Here is a 15,170-nt window from a genome sequence, read left to right as displayed (position 1 = left end):
ACTTCACGATTTAGCCGCAATACCTCGAAACTGCTTATAAATGCTCGCTAAATTGTAAACCCGTTTTTCTCGAAACGTACATATATTTTTAGAGTAGCACGAGACCGTAAAAGCCAGGTATGTATAAGTAGTTTAGATCGAAACCACGAACGGTCTGGCTGGCGAAAGTTTTAAGCATGGCTCTATAAACTTAATAGCATAAAAGTAAACTTTCGTAGAAGTAATTTCTGTTAGCATTTCATGACATATATTTAAACAAATTTTATTAACGCAAGTAATGTGCAATAATAATATTGAAACGGAAACCATTACAAATTTTTCAAATGAGGATAAAGTACTGACGTTTTCATATTTGCATTCGCAAGAATTGCTCCATTCTCTTCCAGCTTAGCCCAATCAGATTATGTTTTGCCTTCTAGACCCCCAAGAATATTATAACATATAACAGTTGCATAGATGAGCGATATTGCTGTGAGTGTTGGTATTATACCGCCAAGAGCCTGAAACGGAAAACATAAAAAATTATATTAGTTTATAATTCAACAAGAAGTTTGTCGCAAGCAAGTGGGCCGCCTTAGAAAGCAGGAAATCATGTGCAAGGAAATGGATGTATCGACCAGATCCATGTCAAGACTAATTAGAGATGATCACCACATGAAATCTCTCCATCGCTCAACTGGTCATCTTTTGACAAAGCGTTTGAAGAAAGTTATACTCGACAGATGCCAGCAGCTTCTGCGGTAAAAATATTCTTTTTGCAGATTAGAGTTTTCACTGTTAAAGAAGTTTTTAATAAGCAAAACGACAAAATATATGGTAAAACTTCCAAAGACGCGAAATGTTATTCCAAGGGTTCGGTGTGTCCACTATCCAACCTCCGTAATGGTTTGGTGGGGAGTGTCTTGTAAAGGCGTTATATCTTTTCATTTCTGTGAATAAGGGGTTAAGACCGCGGCAAAAGTGTACCAAGAGTATCTCTTAGAAGGCGTGATGAAGCAGTTGAGCAGTACTCTCTTAATGGAGAGCGGTGGATCTTCCAGCAAGATTCCAGCAATTGGAGAACATAACCTGTTAGAGGCCTCACAGAAATTTGGAGAGTCTCAAACAATCTTTGGTTCGAGCAGCGACGTCAATGCGAATGTTGAACATTTCGAATGAAAATTAAGATTTGTTTTTTAATATTTACATGATTAAATAAAACTAACTTCATTAAAAAAAGTATTCTAATTTCATATTTATAACGGATTTAAATTGTAACAGAACTTATGGCAGGACTAAGAATAGTATCTACAGAGGTGACGATTAACGGTCAGAGGTAGATCTATGCATATGAGCACAAAACAAAAAAGCAATCGACTGCATGGGTCCTTCAAGACAATCCACGTCCACTTCTCAATAAAAATTGTTAGAATAAAGCAAACTAATAAATACATATGTGTTGCCGAAAATTCTAATAAATCTTAGCAAGTAGAAAGTGATTTTTGATAATGAAATCGTAAAAGAAATCAATATTAACGCTTTCGAGCCTAATAGTTACGACAGCGCGATTCCTTGTCAAGTTATAAAGTCTTCTAATAAAAATAGAAGTAAGTTAAAAAAAATTCAATAACATTTATAATTTTGAGATTTATTCAATGTAAAAAATTATGCTATAGAAAATTGAAAAAAGTGAAACCAGGACTAAACAGTAAACTAAACTAAACTAAACAGAATTCAATATTCAAGCCATCATTGACGCCATACGGCCAAAATTGGAGTGATCGAATGTACCATGTAACTCGTAGCCGCGGCGGTCAGATGTCGGATATCATATCCACAAAATAGATACCATGAAACTGTCTACCAGATTATAATAAAAATATTCCAACAATATTTCACGTTTTTAGCTCTTAAAAAAACATCCGATGTAACGTCTCTGTAAGTTCTATCTGCATACGAACTCCGTTCTGTTTTGAGGTGCCTGGCAACACCAGGGTGCGGTTTTCAGTTTATCAATGGGTATACACTACTTTATCCCCCCTTATGCACATTTTTTTTTAAGGCGTGCGGCATTATACTGAATATTCCCCATGAACTTTTTTGATAATTAACAAAATGAACTTTTTTTGGTATTTTTTCTGATAATTAGAAAAACGATACTTTTTTTTGTTAATGTTCACATTATATATATATATGTATATACATATATATACATATAAATATAATTGGCGTGTACACCTCTTTTTGGTTGTTTGGCCAAGCTCCTCCTCCTATTTGTATCGTGTTTTGATGTTGTTCCACAAATGAAGGGGCCTACAGTTTCCGAACGGCAGATATTTTTTATGAGGAGCTTTTTCATGGCAGAAATACACTCGGACGTTTGCCATTGCCTGCCGAGGGGCGACCGCTATGAGAAAAATGTGTTTCTTAATTTTGGTGTTTTCACCGAAATTCGAACCTACGATCTCTCTGAATTCCGAATAGTAGTCATGCACCAACCCTTTCGGCTATGTCGGCCGCCACTTAATGTTCCCATTATTGACACAAAAAACAAAGAGGTTTTATTTTCGTTTACTTGCCCTGACCACTATTAATTCGTACCCCTATGATTTCTTTTGATATACACCTCGTTGCAAAATTATATGTACACCACTGTTTTTCTTATAAAAATGTAGTTCATACTACATACAACAAAAACTACAGCAAAGTCTCAAATTTTCCAAAATTTCATCAAAACTTCCCACTTTTTCACCAGAATTTTTCGAATTTTCTTGGATATGCCGTTTTATAGTTTATTGAATTTGTATATAATAAATTGCAAGTTTAAATTTTTCTTTAGTTTTTTTTTTTATATTAATTATTACTTTCAAAGTACTTTATATTCTTATTTGTGATGCGTTGTGAAGCGTTCCTGAATCTCAGTTTTTTTTTAGTAATTTAAAAAATTTATTAATTAAAGATTTGTCTGCATTAATAAATTTATAACTGATTTTAAAAATCAGTTATCTTAAATTTTAAATGGTTTTATTTCATGATATGTTTAAATGCTTTCAGTTATTGAACTCCTTCTCTTATTAAAAATGTTTCATATGTCTCAAGGTGAATCTCGGCATGCCGGACTTTAAAAATGTCCCGAAATTCCGGGATGAAAATTTTCCGCTAATATTGATATGCGATTGATAAATATAATACATAAATAATGTTTGTTATACACAAGGTGGCGCAAAATTAATCACCATATCGGAAGATTTATAATTTTTGCAAATGGCGTCGCAGGTCAATCATATTTGACACTTGTGAACCAGGCAGCCAATACTTGTCGGTTTGGTCAAAATAAAGATTTCCATCACTCCAAATTATTATTTTTCATTTAGCATAAAAGTTATTCATGAACTAAATTAGATCATTAATTTTGCGCCACCTTGTATTTTCAAAGTGTCGTACAATTTTGTAATTTAGCCAAACTTACCATTTTCTTCGTGCTGATCTTAGCATGAGTTGCCACAAGAGCATTTGTAGGCGTACTGAAAGGAAAGAGGAAAGAAACGCTGCATCCTAGAGCCGCAGGAAACAGCAATTTGATAGGATGCAGCTCGGCGGCAATTGCCTAAGGAGAGAAACAGAGAAACATTTTTTTAAATTATACAATTTGTTGTACGTTTTTTTTTAATTGGGATCGTTATTTAGTTTCTTCTGAAAATGAAGTTATTTTTCTCTTTATTATGATTTATTTTTAATTTGATTAGATTTTATTTTAGTTTAGTTTGTTTCACTCTTTCCACAAGGGGAAGACCTACTGCTTTAAGCCGACGCCGAACGATAGATGGTTTTTTATAAGGGGCCTTTTCATGGCAGAAATACACTCGGAGGTTCGCCGTTGACGTAGAAATGTCTATCATTTGGCGTTTCATGCACGGAGACTCGAGCCTGCGCACTTCCGAATGGTAGTCACACACCCACCCATTCGGCTACGGCGGCCACTGCTTTAACTTTGTTTTAGTGTATTTCACTTAAATTTTATATCTTTTTTTCTTAACTGTATTTCGTTTTATTTTATCTTACCTCATTTTATTTTATTTCCTTTATATTTCAATTTTTATTTTATGTGCTATTTTTATTTTACTTTATTTTTATATAGTTTTACTTTACTAGGAATTATTTCTTTTTTTATTTGTATTTAATTTTAACTTATCTTACATATTTTATTTCATTTTGTAAAAAATAAATTTTTCATTTTCATTTTCATTTGCATATTAATTTAATTTATTCTTCTCTATTATATTTTATTTATACTTTTTATTTTTTATTGTTTTACTGTTTTTTATATTTTACATTATTTTTACATGCTTTTTACTTTACTTTGATTTATTTCATTTTACTTTTATTTTTAATCTTTTTTGTTATTATGTTTTTTTATTTTATTTGGCTTTAGTTTTACATGATTATACTTTCTTTTGGTTTATTTTATTTCACATACATTTTTTTTATTTGCATTTAATTTTGATTTATTTACTTTACTTATTTGAGCTTAATCGATCTCGGCTATTGCCGGAGATTACACATCCCGTATACAATTTTCAAGGGATTGTGCTCTGGTGGTGCGTAGTCCAAGTTCTACGCCCTTGCGATTGCTATTGCTTAAATATTTAAAAATCTACGAACTATGCACATGTGTCCAGTATGGTCGACTTCTGCATGTCTTCTAAAAGGTGTTGGCAGTCATACTGCTTCAAATTTTTGATTACATGCTTAGGCACTAATCCAGTGGACTATATAATTATTGGAATTATATTCACTTCCCTCGCTTTGTACATCCCTTTTAGTTCTATGGCCAAAGCTGTATACTTCGATATTGTAGTGGAGTATGTGCTTTGGATGTTGCGATTAAGAGGCACCGCTATATCAATTACTTCGATTGATTTACTTATCTTGTCGAACAAGATGATGTCAGGTTTGTTGGCAGCTGGGGTTTGATCTGTGGAAATAAATCTGTTCCAGTACAGTTTAAAATTTGCATTTTCCAAAATTGCCCTTGGTTCATATTTAAAATACAAAACTTCTTCTTGTAAGAGGCCGTGTTTTATCGCAAGTTGTTGATGGAGGATCTTTGCCGTATTGTTATCTCTCATGACATATACATTTATTTTATTTTTTATAAATCTATTTTAGTTATCTTTATTTTTATTTCTTTTTTTAGTGTTTTTTTTATTTTACTTTATTTTTTATATCATTTTTGCTTCGCTAAAATTTCATTTATTTGTATTTAATATTATCGTATATCATTCTGTTAACAAAAACTTTTTTCATTGTCCCATTTTAATTTTTTGCATTTTTCTTTTATTTCTTTACTTTATTTTTACATGTTCGTACTTTGGTTTATTTCCTTAAATTTTATTTATTTTTTTATTTGTATTTAATTTTACTTATTCTACTTCATTTTATTTTATTTGTATTTTTAAGTTTTTCTGTAAATTTAAACTAAAGAAAATATGTCATGCTTCATTTATTTTATTTTATTTCTTATCGTGTTTATTTTATTTTATTTTTTACATGATTTTATTTCGCTAAGATTTTATTTATGTTTTTATTGGTATTTAATATTACACGGTGCTACAAAATAAAAGTAACCCATTTTTTAACCGATTTTTTGTTTCAATATGGGCTTCGGAATGTGCGTTATGAATGTATATAATTCTAAGATTGAAAGATTGACGTTCAAAAGAAATTTTCAATAACAAGCTCTGGTTTGTGTAATTTTTCCACGTTTTTTTCAATGTGATGCAATTCTTTGGCCTCTATTCTCCAACGGGCACCACAAATATAAGTATACAATAAAATGTGCTCGAAATAAGCTATTTTTCATCTTCACACATTGAAAACTGTAAAAGTTACGATTTTTTTTTAGTTTTTTCTCATTTTTAAAAATCCAACTGAACCGAGACTGCGAGAGAATACCGCATGACCGATAGTGATTTACTGCTCATTGTGGGTAATTTTGAAAGACAGCAATAAGTTTACATAACTATGAATACATCTAACATATCAAAACCCAATATAACCCACGCTTACCTAATCCAAACTGACCAACCGAAGCTTGCATGACACAGCAGAACCGTTTGCAATTTGCCTGTAAGCTTGTACAATTTATTGAGTTAAACCTTCCCTAACCTTATTTAAATTAAGCTAATATGCACATAAATTATGATAGGTAAGGTAAGATTTTTTTTGGTTTGGATGAAATCAGGTTAACTTAGGTCAGGCCAGGAAAAGTGCTAGGCTAGATTCGATTGAGTTAGGTTAGGGTTAGGCCAGGTAACGTTAGGTAAGGTGTAATCTGATCAGGTCAGAAAATTGCAAAAGTAAGTCAGCAAATTGCGTTACTTTTTGCAATATTTTTTTTTACGTTATAATATTCTTCTACGGTCTCTGTTCAACTCGAGAATGTTCGGTTTTTATTTTATTTTTACAAAAACGTTCTTCACTTGGAAAATTTCTTATCAATTTTGATGAAATAATGCTTGCTAGATTCGGAATGGACACAGGTATGAATAAATATACTTAATTATATACGTATTTCGCGAATAATAACGGAGAGCCGCATTAAATTTGCAAATATGAAAGTAGTGAACAAAACTTTCAGTTTACTGCTTTTTTTTGTTTTACAAAAAAATTCGTTACATCTACACTTTTTGATCGATTTTTGAAATTAAATGCTTTTTACATTCGGAATAGACACAGTTGACTTTCTACTAATAAATAAACCTTTCATTTCAATATTATCGACAACATCTCGTTAAACTCACAAAAATTGGAAAATTTGACTACAATTTAAGTTTTTTATTGAAAAATCAGTGGTTATTTTTGCTTAGCGTGAAAAATAAAAAACATACGTCAGAAGGTCTAACATTTACCTCAACATAACTGTTTCAAGATTGGAAATCGGATAAAATGCAGACGAGCTACGAATTTTTAAGTGTCGGAAAACACCCAAAATTGGTTTTATAACGGTAAATAAAAAATTTGAGGGTGTTAAAAATTTTTGGAACACGGTTCCGCGTCGTTCTCGGCTAGATCTACAGTGCTCATCATCTCACTTCAAAAGTTCTGATTCACTGTAGCACCGTGTTATCGTAGCCCACATATTTTATTTTATTTTATTTGCTTAATTTTTTTTTAATTTCTTCACCTTTGTTTAATTTCTTTTATTTTTAAAATTTAATTTTATTTAATTGTATTATGTTTTTTTATTTACTACTACTATTTTTTTTAGTTATGATTTCTTACGAGTTCGCTTATTAAAGGTATAACAATATTGATTGCTGCCACATTCGCACAGAAAGTTGTGATAAATGCTCCAAAAAGTATAGCAATAAATTGTAAAATTGGTAATGGTAATGTGCTGAACATTGTCAGCTTGTCTGCGATCCAAGGTGATAATCCAGTTCCTAAAAAGGTCTTAGCCAACCCGTTGCCGCTACCTAGAAAGTGTGGCGTGTTTAAGAAATTTGTATTTGTATCTGAACTAATAAATACAATATATAAGATATGCCACTTACCGATCACAAAAACTATGCCCCACGGCAAATTTGTATTAGCATACTTCCACGAGAGCACAGATCCGGTTGAACGGTCAGTGAATGGACCTACGGTATACGTTTATTTCTCATCGAGATTCAGAAAATTTGTAATAGGAAAAGGTACTTACCACGGCCGCCGCAAAATTTGAAGGCTCTATAATGGGCTGGCAAAATATAAAGCATCGCAACAATCGGAATAAATGCTGTGGGAGCTGTAATGAAGTCACTAAAATTGGAAAATTATGAATCAACAGCTCTGCAAATGGATTGGATATATAACTAACGTATAAAAATATATGAACTTATCCTACTCGGTTTGGTTGGGCCGTAATTTTAATAGTAAATTGTAGTGCCCAGTGGTCCGAAGGCGCTCGCTCCCAACAGTGATTTTAAGTTTCAAGCAGACTAAATACGAAGATGCCAAGGAATATTTGAGATTGTTGGAACCCACCCAGTGTACGCATTGCGCTTCGCACAATGTTAAAATATCTGGTAATCTTGAAGGATTACTCACTTTTGATCAAATAAATTAATTTGTCACGCTAGAAAATAGGGCAATCGTCAATTTAAACGGTCGGCTACTTTTCCTCTCGTTTAGTGTCTAATGAGTATTTCGGGGCCCCGTTTTCCCAACTAAGTAGGTGAAATGGTATATTGAATATTGAAAAACGCATTAAGATCTTACAAGAAAATGTTTGGAGGAAAATGTTAATTCCCCGGCATGGATAGTAATCCGGTAATTCCAATATACAGGTCCCATATAAGGATTACAACCCCCTGGTGCGGTCGCACAGTGCGGCCGATTCCCAAAAAGCTGGCCAAATGTCGAAAAAAAAAAGTTTCTAGATAGAGTTTTTTTGTCTTTGGGTTGGCTACAGTAATGCCTTGAGTAGTGAAAACCGTTCATAGCAACGTCCTGTACCCTAAGTATCCTCTGTATTTTCAGTCGCAACGTGGCCTTCGTTTGAGCATCGTATTACTGTCGATGAATAGTGAAAGTTGTACACATTTGAAAGATTTTGTAATGGAGTAAATTGAACAAAACCAAATGGAATCATCTTCGGAAGTTTAGTAAAATACGAGAAATCTTTAGTACATATCAATACCTCGACACAGAATTTTTAGCTGCAGCAATACGTAGATACATTTTTTGCAATTTTTTTTATAAAATTTGAGTTTTCAAACTGTATAGTAATACAACGCCATCATATGCTGCTTTGAAACCTATTAAAGGTTACTCAAAAAAGTAATGGTTACTGAATAAAACAAGATTCAGCTGCTACCACTTGCTACCTTGCGACCCCGAAAACATATAAATTTACATGCATCTTGATTATGTTCTTGAATATACGCTATTTCACGTGAGGCGGTGGCCAATAGGGGTGGAAGGGGGTGGATTTTCAAAATTTTAAGATCAAATTCGTAATCAGCGACCCCGACAACCCCCGAGTAAGAAATTTTGAATCAATTACTTAATTTTTTGAGTTTTGGCCAGCTTTTCGGGAATCGGCCGCACTGTGGGTCGCCTAACGATCACAGGAGCAATCTGCACGGCTTAAACATACCGCTAATAGAAATGCTTATCAAGGAAAAATCATGCTCCCCTGCTCACTTTGAAATGAATTTTGTACGAGTAGGTAAGTACTCGACTCAGGCACTTCTGTTCTTCGATTAACAAATTGTTTGCCAGTTCTTAAAATTGCTTCAGTCAAAGTAGGTTGATCGTCAAAAAACACTAAAATATAAATAATAAATTGGAACACCAAGAACTCTGGTTACTCACGTCCTAACGATATACGGCCATGACAGCAAAATGGACAGCAGTATTAGAAGTAAAATAATAATTTGAATTTCATGTATGCTTAGGGAGCCAAGATCCGCAAATTTCTGTTTTACTGAGGCTGCAACTTCGTTAGAACTCTTGGCAAAGTTTGACAGAGCTGTGCTGGTTTCGTTTTTTGGGCGGCATAATCCAAAGTGTGTAATCAAGAGTGTTAGGTATAAGAGAAATAGGGCTACTAGCACCCAAGGACAATTGTAGGCCGTGAATCTTTGAAAAATTACTTGCCCTGTGTTATTCTTATATAAGCTGAAAAAAAGTAAAAAAGTGTTAAAATTTGTAAAAGTCCGCAAATCATTGGAGAAATAGTAAAATTCAGTTATATAAAGAATCGCCTATTTTAAAAACTCTCAATTCAAGCGACTTAGATATCACATCCCTTAGAACTCTAGGAAAAAGCTATTTGCTGGTGGGGTTTTTTACCGGCTTAGTGAAACAAAAAGTGCGAGAATGAGTTAAGTGTATAACATTAAAAATTAGCAAAAGAATTTTTTTGTTATGCATCTATACTGGTCATCAGGGTAGATTGTTGGCTTTTAAAGAGTTCATCACTTAGCACACCCCTCCCGAAATCTTACGCATCACAATTAATCTCAGCGAATATCTTGATTGGAGCGTTGAAAGCTGTCAACCATGGCAAGAAAGGTAATCGCTGTGTTTGATGATGAATGAAATGAAAGCAGGCACACAACAAGACGGTCTGAGATCGTTCCCACGACAGTCGGTTCTACGTTACCGGAAAGACCCGGATTTATATCCGGCCAAGGACTGTCACTTCAGCAGCATTCCCCATATATGTATGGGGAATGATTACGCTGCTACAACAACAACATTCTGAGATAATATACACCACGAGCTTAGCCCATTTGCTTTACGCATTTTCGGATGGTGGCCTTGATGGCTCAAAGAGGTAATTGAGTAGGTGGCAATGACCAAAGGAAATTCTGGCCCGTGCGCCTCTTGCCAAAAAGGATAGATGTCTAGCACCAGAGTAAAACAAGTTCGTTGTATTTACCTGCAAAGCAAAGCAGTGGCTGGTATTACAAGTTAGTTTTGGAATGTAGTTAAAGGGCTGGCCAATGCTTAAATGGTTAATTTAATTGGAATATCGAGATGTCATATTCCTTAAGAAAAAAGTGAAGTTTGTCTCTAATGTTAGCGATTTGGGTACCTGATTCAGACTCAGGCTACGTTTTGGAGTCGCCGATACAAGTTGTCAAATCCAGAATGTAACCCCAGGGCATTTAAAATTTTATAGGAATCTATTTAGAAATATTAATTGAATAAAAATAGTGTAGTTGTACAGTGTTGCAAACCCTTTGCTCTTCGCAATAAATGTGATCCTTTTTCATACCCAAAATGCAAACATTTTTGAGTTTAGTGTTTGTTCCTTTTCTCAATTTAAGGTTACCAAAATTGTAAGTTAAAAAAAAGTTTGTAGAGTTAAAAAAAGGCTTAAAAAATGGCACTCTTGCATTTAACGCTTATGCTGATTCTTATATAATTTGGTGTTTTGAAAGTGCAAATCTCACTTTTTGATCCTTTTGAGGTTATGCAAGAATATGGGCTGTTCTTCTCTCAACTCTTCTTAACATTTAAAACCTTTTTAAACATTTTAAAAAGCTTTTGAATTTTATTGAATAAAAATGAGAGTTATAGTCATGAGAGTATATTCATATTAAAAAAAAAAAAAAAAAAAAAACAGGTAATGAAGAAACCATAACGTCCGTTTGGAAGAGTAAATTATCTTGTTACATAACCTCAAATATAGTAAAAACAGGCTTTTAAGGAAATTCTCTCAACATAAGATTTATATACAAGGATGGATATTTAAAACTATGTTTCTTCATTTTCTGTCTATTGTACATAACCATAACACATTTATTTAAAAAAATCCACACAGTATAGACATTTTGTCACGCATACAAAGTTCTTTAACTAACTGAATAAAGATTTGGTATTTTCTATTTAAATGGGCATTTCAGTGTTTTTTTGTATCCAAACTACGCAACACTGCAATTGCGATAGATGAATTTACCTGCTCGAAGGAGAAGAACAAGAACAAACTTGGAAAAAATGTAAATAAAGCGAAGAAATATCACAGAATAAATAAAAAATAATCGGAAATTTTTTAAGGAGATTGTGAGATAAATTTTGTTTGCTGCTGCTGCTTTTCTGATCACTTGATGGCAATTCGTTTGTTTACAAGCAACGGCAGGCAAATAACAAGCAAGTAATATTCGTATTCGATTTGCACAAGACACCCCACAAAATTTCTATAATTTAGAAAGAAGCTGTTTTTTTATAAAAATGACCTTCAACGACTGCTTCATAAATACCTAAGCAAACGAAAAGATTTCACTACAAAATTAAATTTATTGTTACCACAAATGTCAGCTGAAAACCGCCCCGTCGCAATTGTGTTTAATAGGCCCGTTACAAAGGGTCCGTTCCGTCCGTTGTGGCAACGAATTTGACTGACAGCTAAATAGATTAGGTGTATTTGGATCGAAGGCGACACATACGTGCCGTACGCCATACCGGAATGCACAAAAATTGGCAACTTTCTACTTTGGCCATACGGCAAGTGCGGCGAAATGACAACTGTTTAAAGAAGAACAATTTTGTATCGCGCAAATTTTTATCGATGGAGTTTCTTATTATGTCAAATTAAATGCAGAAAATAAATGTATATTAATTTAAATGAATTGAGTAAATTCAAATGCATCCTTAGAAAGTAGAGTAAAAAGAGTAGAGAAAAGGCTAGGCTTAACCTAGTTGTCCTGCAAAATGAATGTGCCTCTCGATCCCGCAGTTATGATCACTTCCACCGTTTACGACTACCATAAATTCTATTAAAACCCTCTTGCGCTTCAATAAGCATTCATTTTATAATATATTTCACAACCAACGGACGCAAGGGACACAAAGGATTGATCGTGACAGCCCTATAACGGACCGAATTTCCGACGAAATCGGATCAGCCGATCACCACCCGTCAACCCGTTACTCGCTGTCTCGCTGCAATTCTGTTCCGAGCCTTAGGCCCTCCATTGCTTGCCTCTTTGTATACTGCAGCTGTATAATTCACAAGTGTCAAATATGGTGGACATACGACGCCATTTGCAAAATTATACATTTTCCTATAGGGTGATTAATTTTGTGCCTCCTTATAAATTGCGGGAGTCGTAAATGTCGTATTATTGTAAGATGTAAACTTTAAGCGGTTAAAAATATGATTAGGAGGTTCACAAGATGTCCTACAAGCCATATTACGAAGTTTCGCACAGCTAATAAATAATTGGTTGTGTCAAGTCTTCTAAACATTTATTTAACCGTTAAAAACATTAAGACATAAAGCAATACGACACTTTTAACACCTTGCCAACCACCTATATAAATATGTGTGTAGGTGTGCATTGCGTACAAATAGTTCAGATTTATGATTTATCGTACTTACATTTCATATACACTCCTAAATCCTATGTTTGTGGGAGAACCGATTAATGTTCCACAACCGCCAATTGTTGCCGCATAACAGACAGCCAAGTAACAGCCTGTAGCAAGGGAGGAGGGCTCTCTATCTCTGAATAATAATATTAATACAGTTTTGAGCGAAATATTTTAACAAAGAATAACAATAATTTTACGCACTCTTCCTCCTGACCAGGCTTTTTATCCTCTTTGATTTTTAGTCCGCCCTACAAATACACGAATACAAATGAGTTTACGGTATATGGAAAATACTAACTTTTAATTCTTGCAAAGGTCTAAGTTTACTTACAGCTTCAAACTCTTCGAGCAGCGACTGCGCTATGGGCAGCATGAATGTTGCAACAGCCACGTTGAATAGAAACATGGATGTAAGGCCAGAAGCCATGATAAGACCAAAGAGAGCACTGAAAAACTTCATAGAAACTTCAAGAAAATCAAAGGGAATATTTTGTAAGTTACCGCTTTGGGCTGCAACCAATTTTCGTGATTAAAGTGATCGCTATACGTGTATTCAAATTGCTGTATTGAAAAGCAAGACCCAACATAGCGGCGCCTAGGAAAATCGCCAACGGACCTACCATGTAGCACTTACAAATGTCGTCCGAATCCTAGAAAGATGGTGAAAGATGGTCAAGTGAAAATCAATTAATTAGCGGTAGAGGTATTGAAATTCCCACCAAAACGCCTATAAATGGCATTACACAAACCGGTATCAAACCGGTCACATGTGGCGGCAACAGTCCACCCATCCAGTAGGCAGCCATAACGCAAAATATATATAGGCCACGATTGTGCTGCAAAAATCCGAAAAATTCTAATTAACCAACTTTTTGGTTTCATTGGATGGTGGGGTGGACTTACCGGTTCATAAGCCGGTATCATAATTGGTAAAAACACCAACGGTATTAAAAAAATTAGGAGGCCACGCCAATGATATTTCAATAAACGTCCGTACATTCGTGGACATGATGTATCTTCCTTGCTGGTAGGACGTAATTTGGAATATGGATTGAGAAAAGTCAAATGTGAGCTGTTTAAAGGTCTTACCCTTCTTCCATGGTTGTTATTGAGCCAACAAAAATAAGAACAAAACAGTTGTTGCGTCAAATGAAATTAATTAATTTTAGATTTGCTGTTTATTATTCAAACTTTTTTGTAATTCAATTTTTTCACCAAAAGTCAGAGATACACATAAAGGCAGAGCTGTAATTTTTTTATTATGATAAAGTGGTATTTTCTCGATGTGTATTGATTAACATAGGTATGAGAAACCCATATATTTTTATATCCTTGTTCACTCCGCTCGGCAACCTGAGGCCTCGACAAGACTCTTCCATCGCACACGGTTCTGGGCTGTTGTTTTTGCGTCGTTCCATGTGATGTCGGGATCGGCTAGTTAGCGCAACATCGACCTTCGCCAATTGATCTTGAGCTGACCGCGACCTCTACTCCCTTGCGGATTCCAGGCAAGTTTCATTATCGTGATGCTATCTGCATTAGCTAAGCATGAGACATATCCATCGCCACAAGAAAATCATATTATACGAAGCAACTATTATCTGGGAGTGAAGATTTAACATTTCGCTTATTTCAAGTCTGAAACATAATTATAGTTTTTGCAGACCACTTAGGACTAGTATGAGCTTAAATTACTACAGATAATTAAATGAAAAAAAAAAAATTGAGTTTAGAAATTCATAAAATTCATTCCTTGACACCGAAAAGTCAAGTGCAATAGAACTTGAGATTACGCGCATAATTTTTGTTAAGCAATTTAAGATGAGATGGGTGATTGTTGCGTAGAGATCTAGCAGGGATATAAAAGTGGATGCTCCGTAAGCGATGCATTTCTCCTTTAATTACATCAAAAACAAAAGACAATGAGAGTTTAGACCTTCTACTCTCTACAGGCTTTAGATTAGATTAGATTTATTGCAAACCACTTCGACATCATCGTCTTTTGTGACCTCCACTCATCGCAGTACCTCATTCAGATGCAGTTCCCTTATTAAACTTAGGACATTGCTGGGTTGGATTGAGTATATATGCCTTTCTTCTGGCTGAAAATGACCGAGATATCTCAATCTTCTCCGCGCTATAACGTTGCATTCAAGGATTGGTCACAGAAACCCAAGAGCCAATGGACCATATCCCGATTATGTGCAGATGACTACGCAGTCTGCAGTGGCCTGTGAGAATGCCCGTGAGCATTTTAAATTTATCCTTGAGAAGAGTTTTGAGTTTTTTAAACCTCTTTTGGTTGTCGAATATGAACTGTG

General features: G+C 34.4%; 1 protein-coding gene across 1 annotated transcript; it reads right to left on the bottom strand.

Annotated features, from left to right (window-relative positions):
- Positions 1-231: 231 nt before the first annotated feature.
- On the bottom strand, positions 232-14,029 carry LOC128860928 (protein I'm not dead yet-like). The gene is made up of 13 exons (XM_054098726.1): positions 13,939-14,029; positions 13,753-13,873; positions 13,569-13,685; positions 13,351-13,499; positions 13,181-13,295; positions 13,051-13,097; positions 12,857-12,982; positions 9,340-9,645; positions 7,685-7,782; positions 7,536-7,622; positions 7,264-7,457; positions 3,449-3,586; positions 232-500 (listed from the first exon to the last, which is right to left on the bottom strand). The coding sequence occupies exons 1-13, from the start codon at positions 13,947-13,949 to the stop codon at positions 402-404; spliced, it is 1,608 nt and encodes a 535-aa protein (XP_053954701.1). The 5' UTR covers positions 13,950-14,029; the 3' UTR covers positions 232-401.
- Between the last annotated feature and the right edge of the window lie 1,141 nt (positions 14,030-15,170).

Source organism: Anastrepha ludens, chromosome 4 (assembly GCF_028408465.1).
Source record: "Anastrepha ludens isolate Willacy chromosome 4, idAnaLude1.1, whole genome shotgun sequence".
Lineage (NCBI taxonomy): Eukaryota > Metazoa > Arthropoda > Insecta > Diptera > Tephritidae > Anastrepha > Anastrepha ludens.
Note: the sequence above shows the minus strand (reverse complement) of the source record. Positions and strands in the feature narration are given on the sequence as shown.

Excerpts from the sequence above, each read along its gene's own strand:
- LOC128860928 (XM_054098726.1), bottom strand. Across the intron at positions 12,983-13,050 it reads AAGCCTGGTCAGGAGGAAGA|AGATAGAGAGCCCTCCTCCC; the intron begins GTGCGTAAAATT and ends ATTATTATTCAG. Across the intron at positions 9,646-12,856 it reads TTTAGGAGTGTATATGAAAT|CTTATATAAGAATAACACAG; the intron begins GTAAGTACGATA and ends ACTTTTTTTCAG.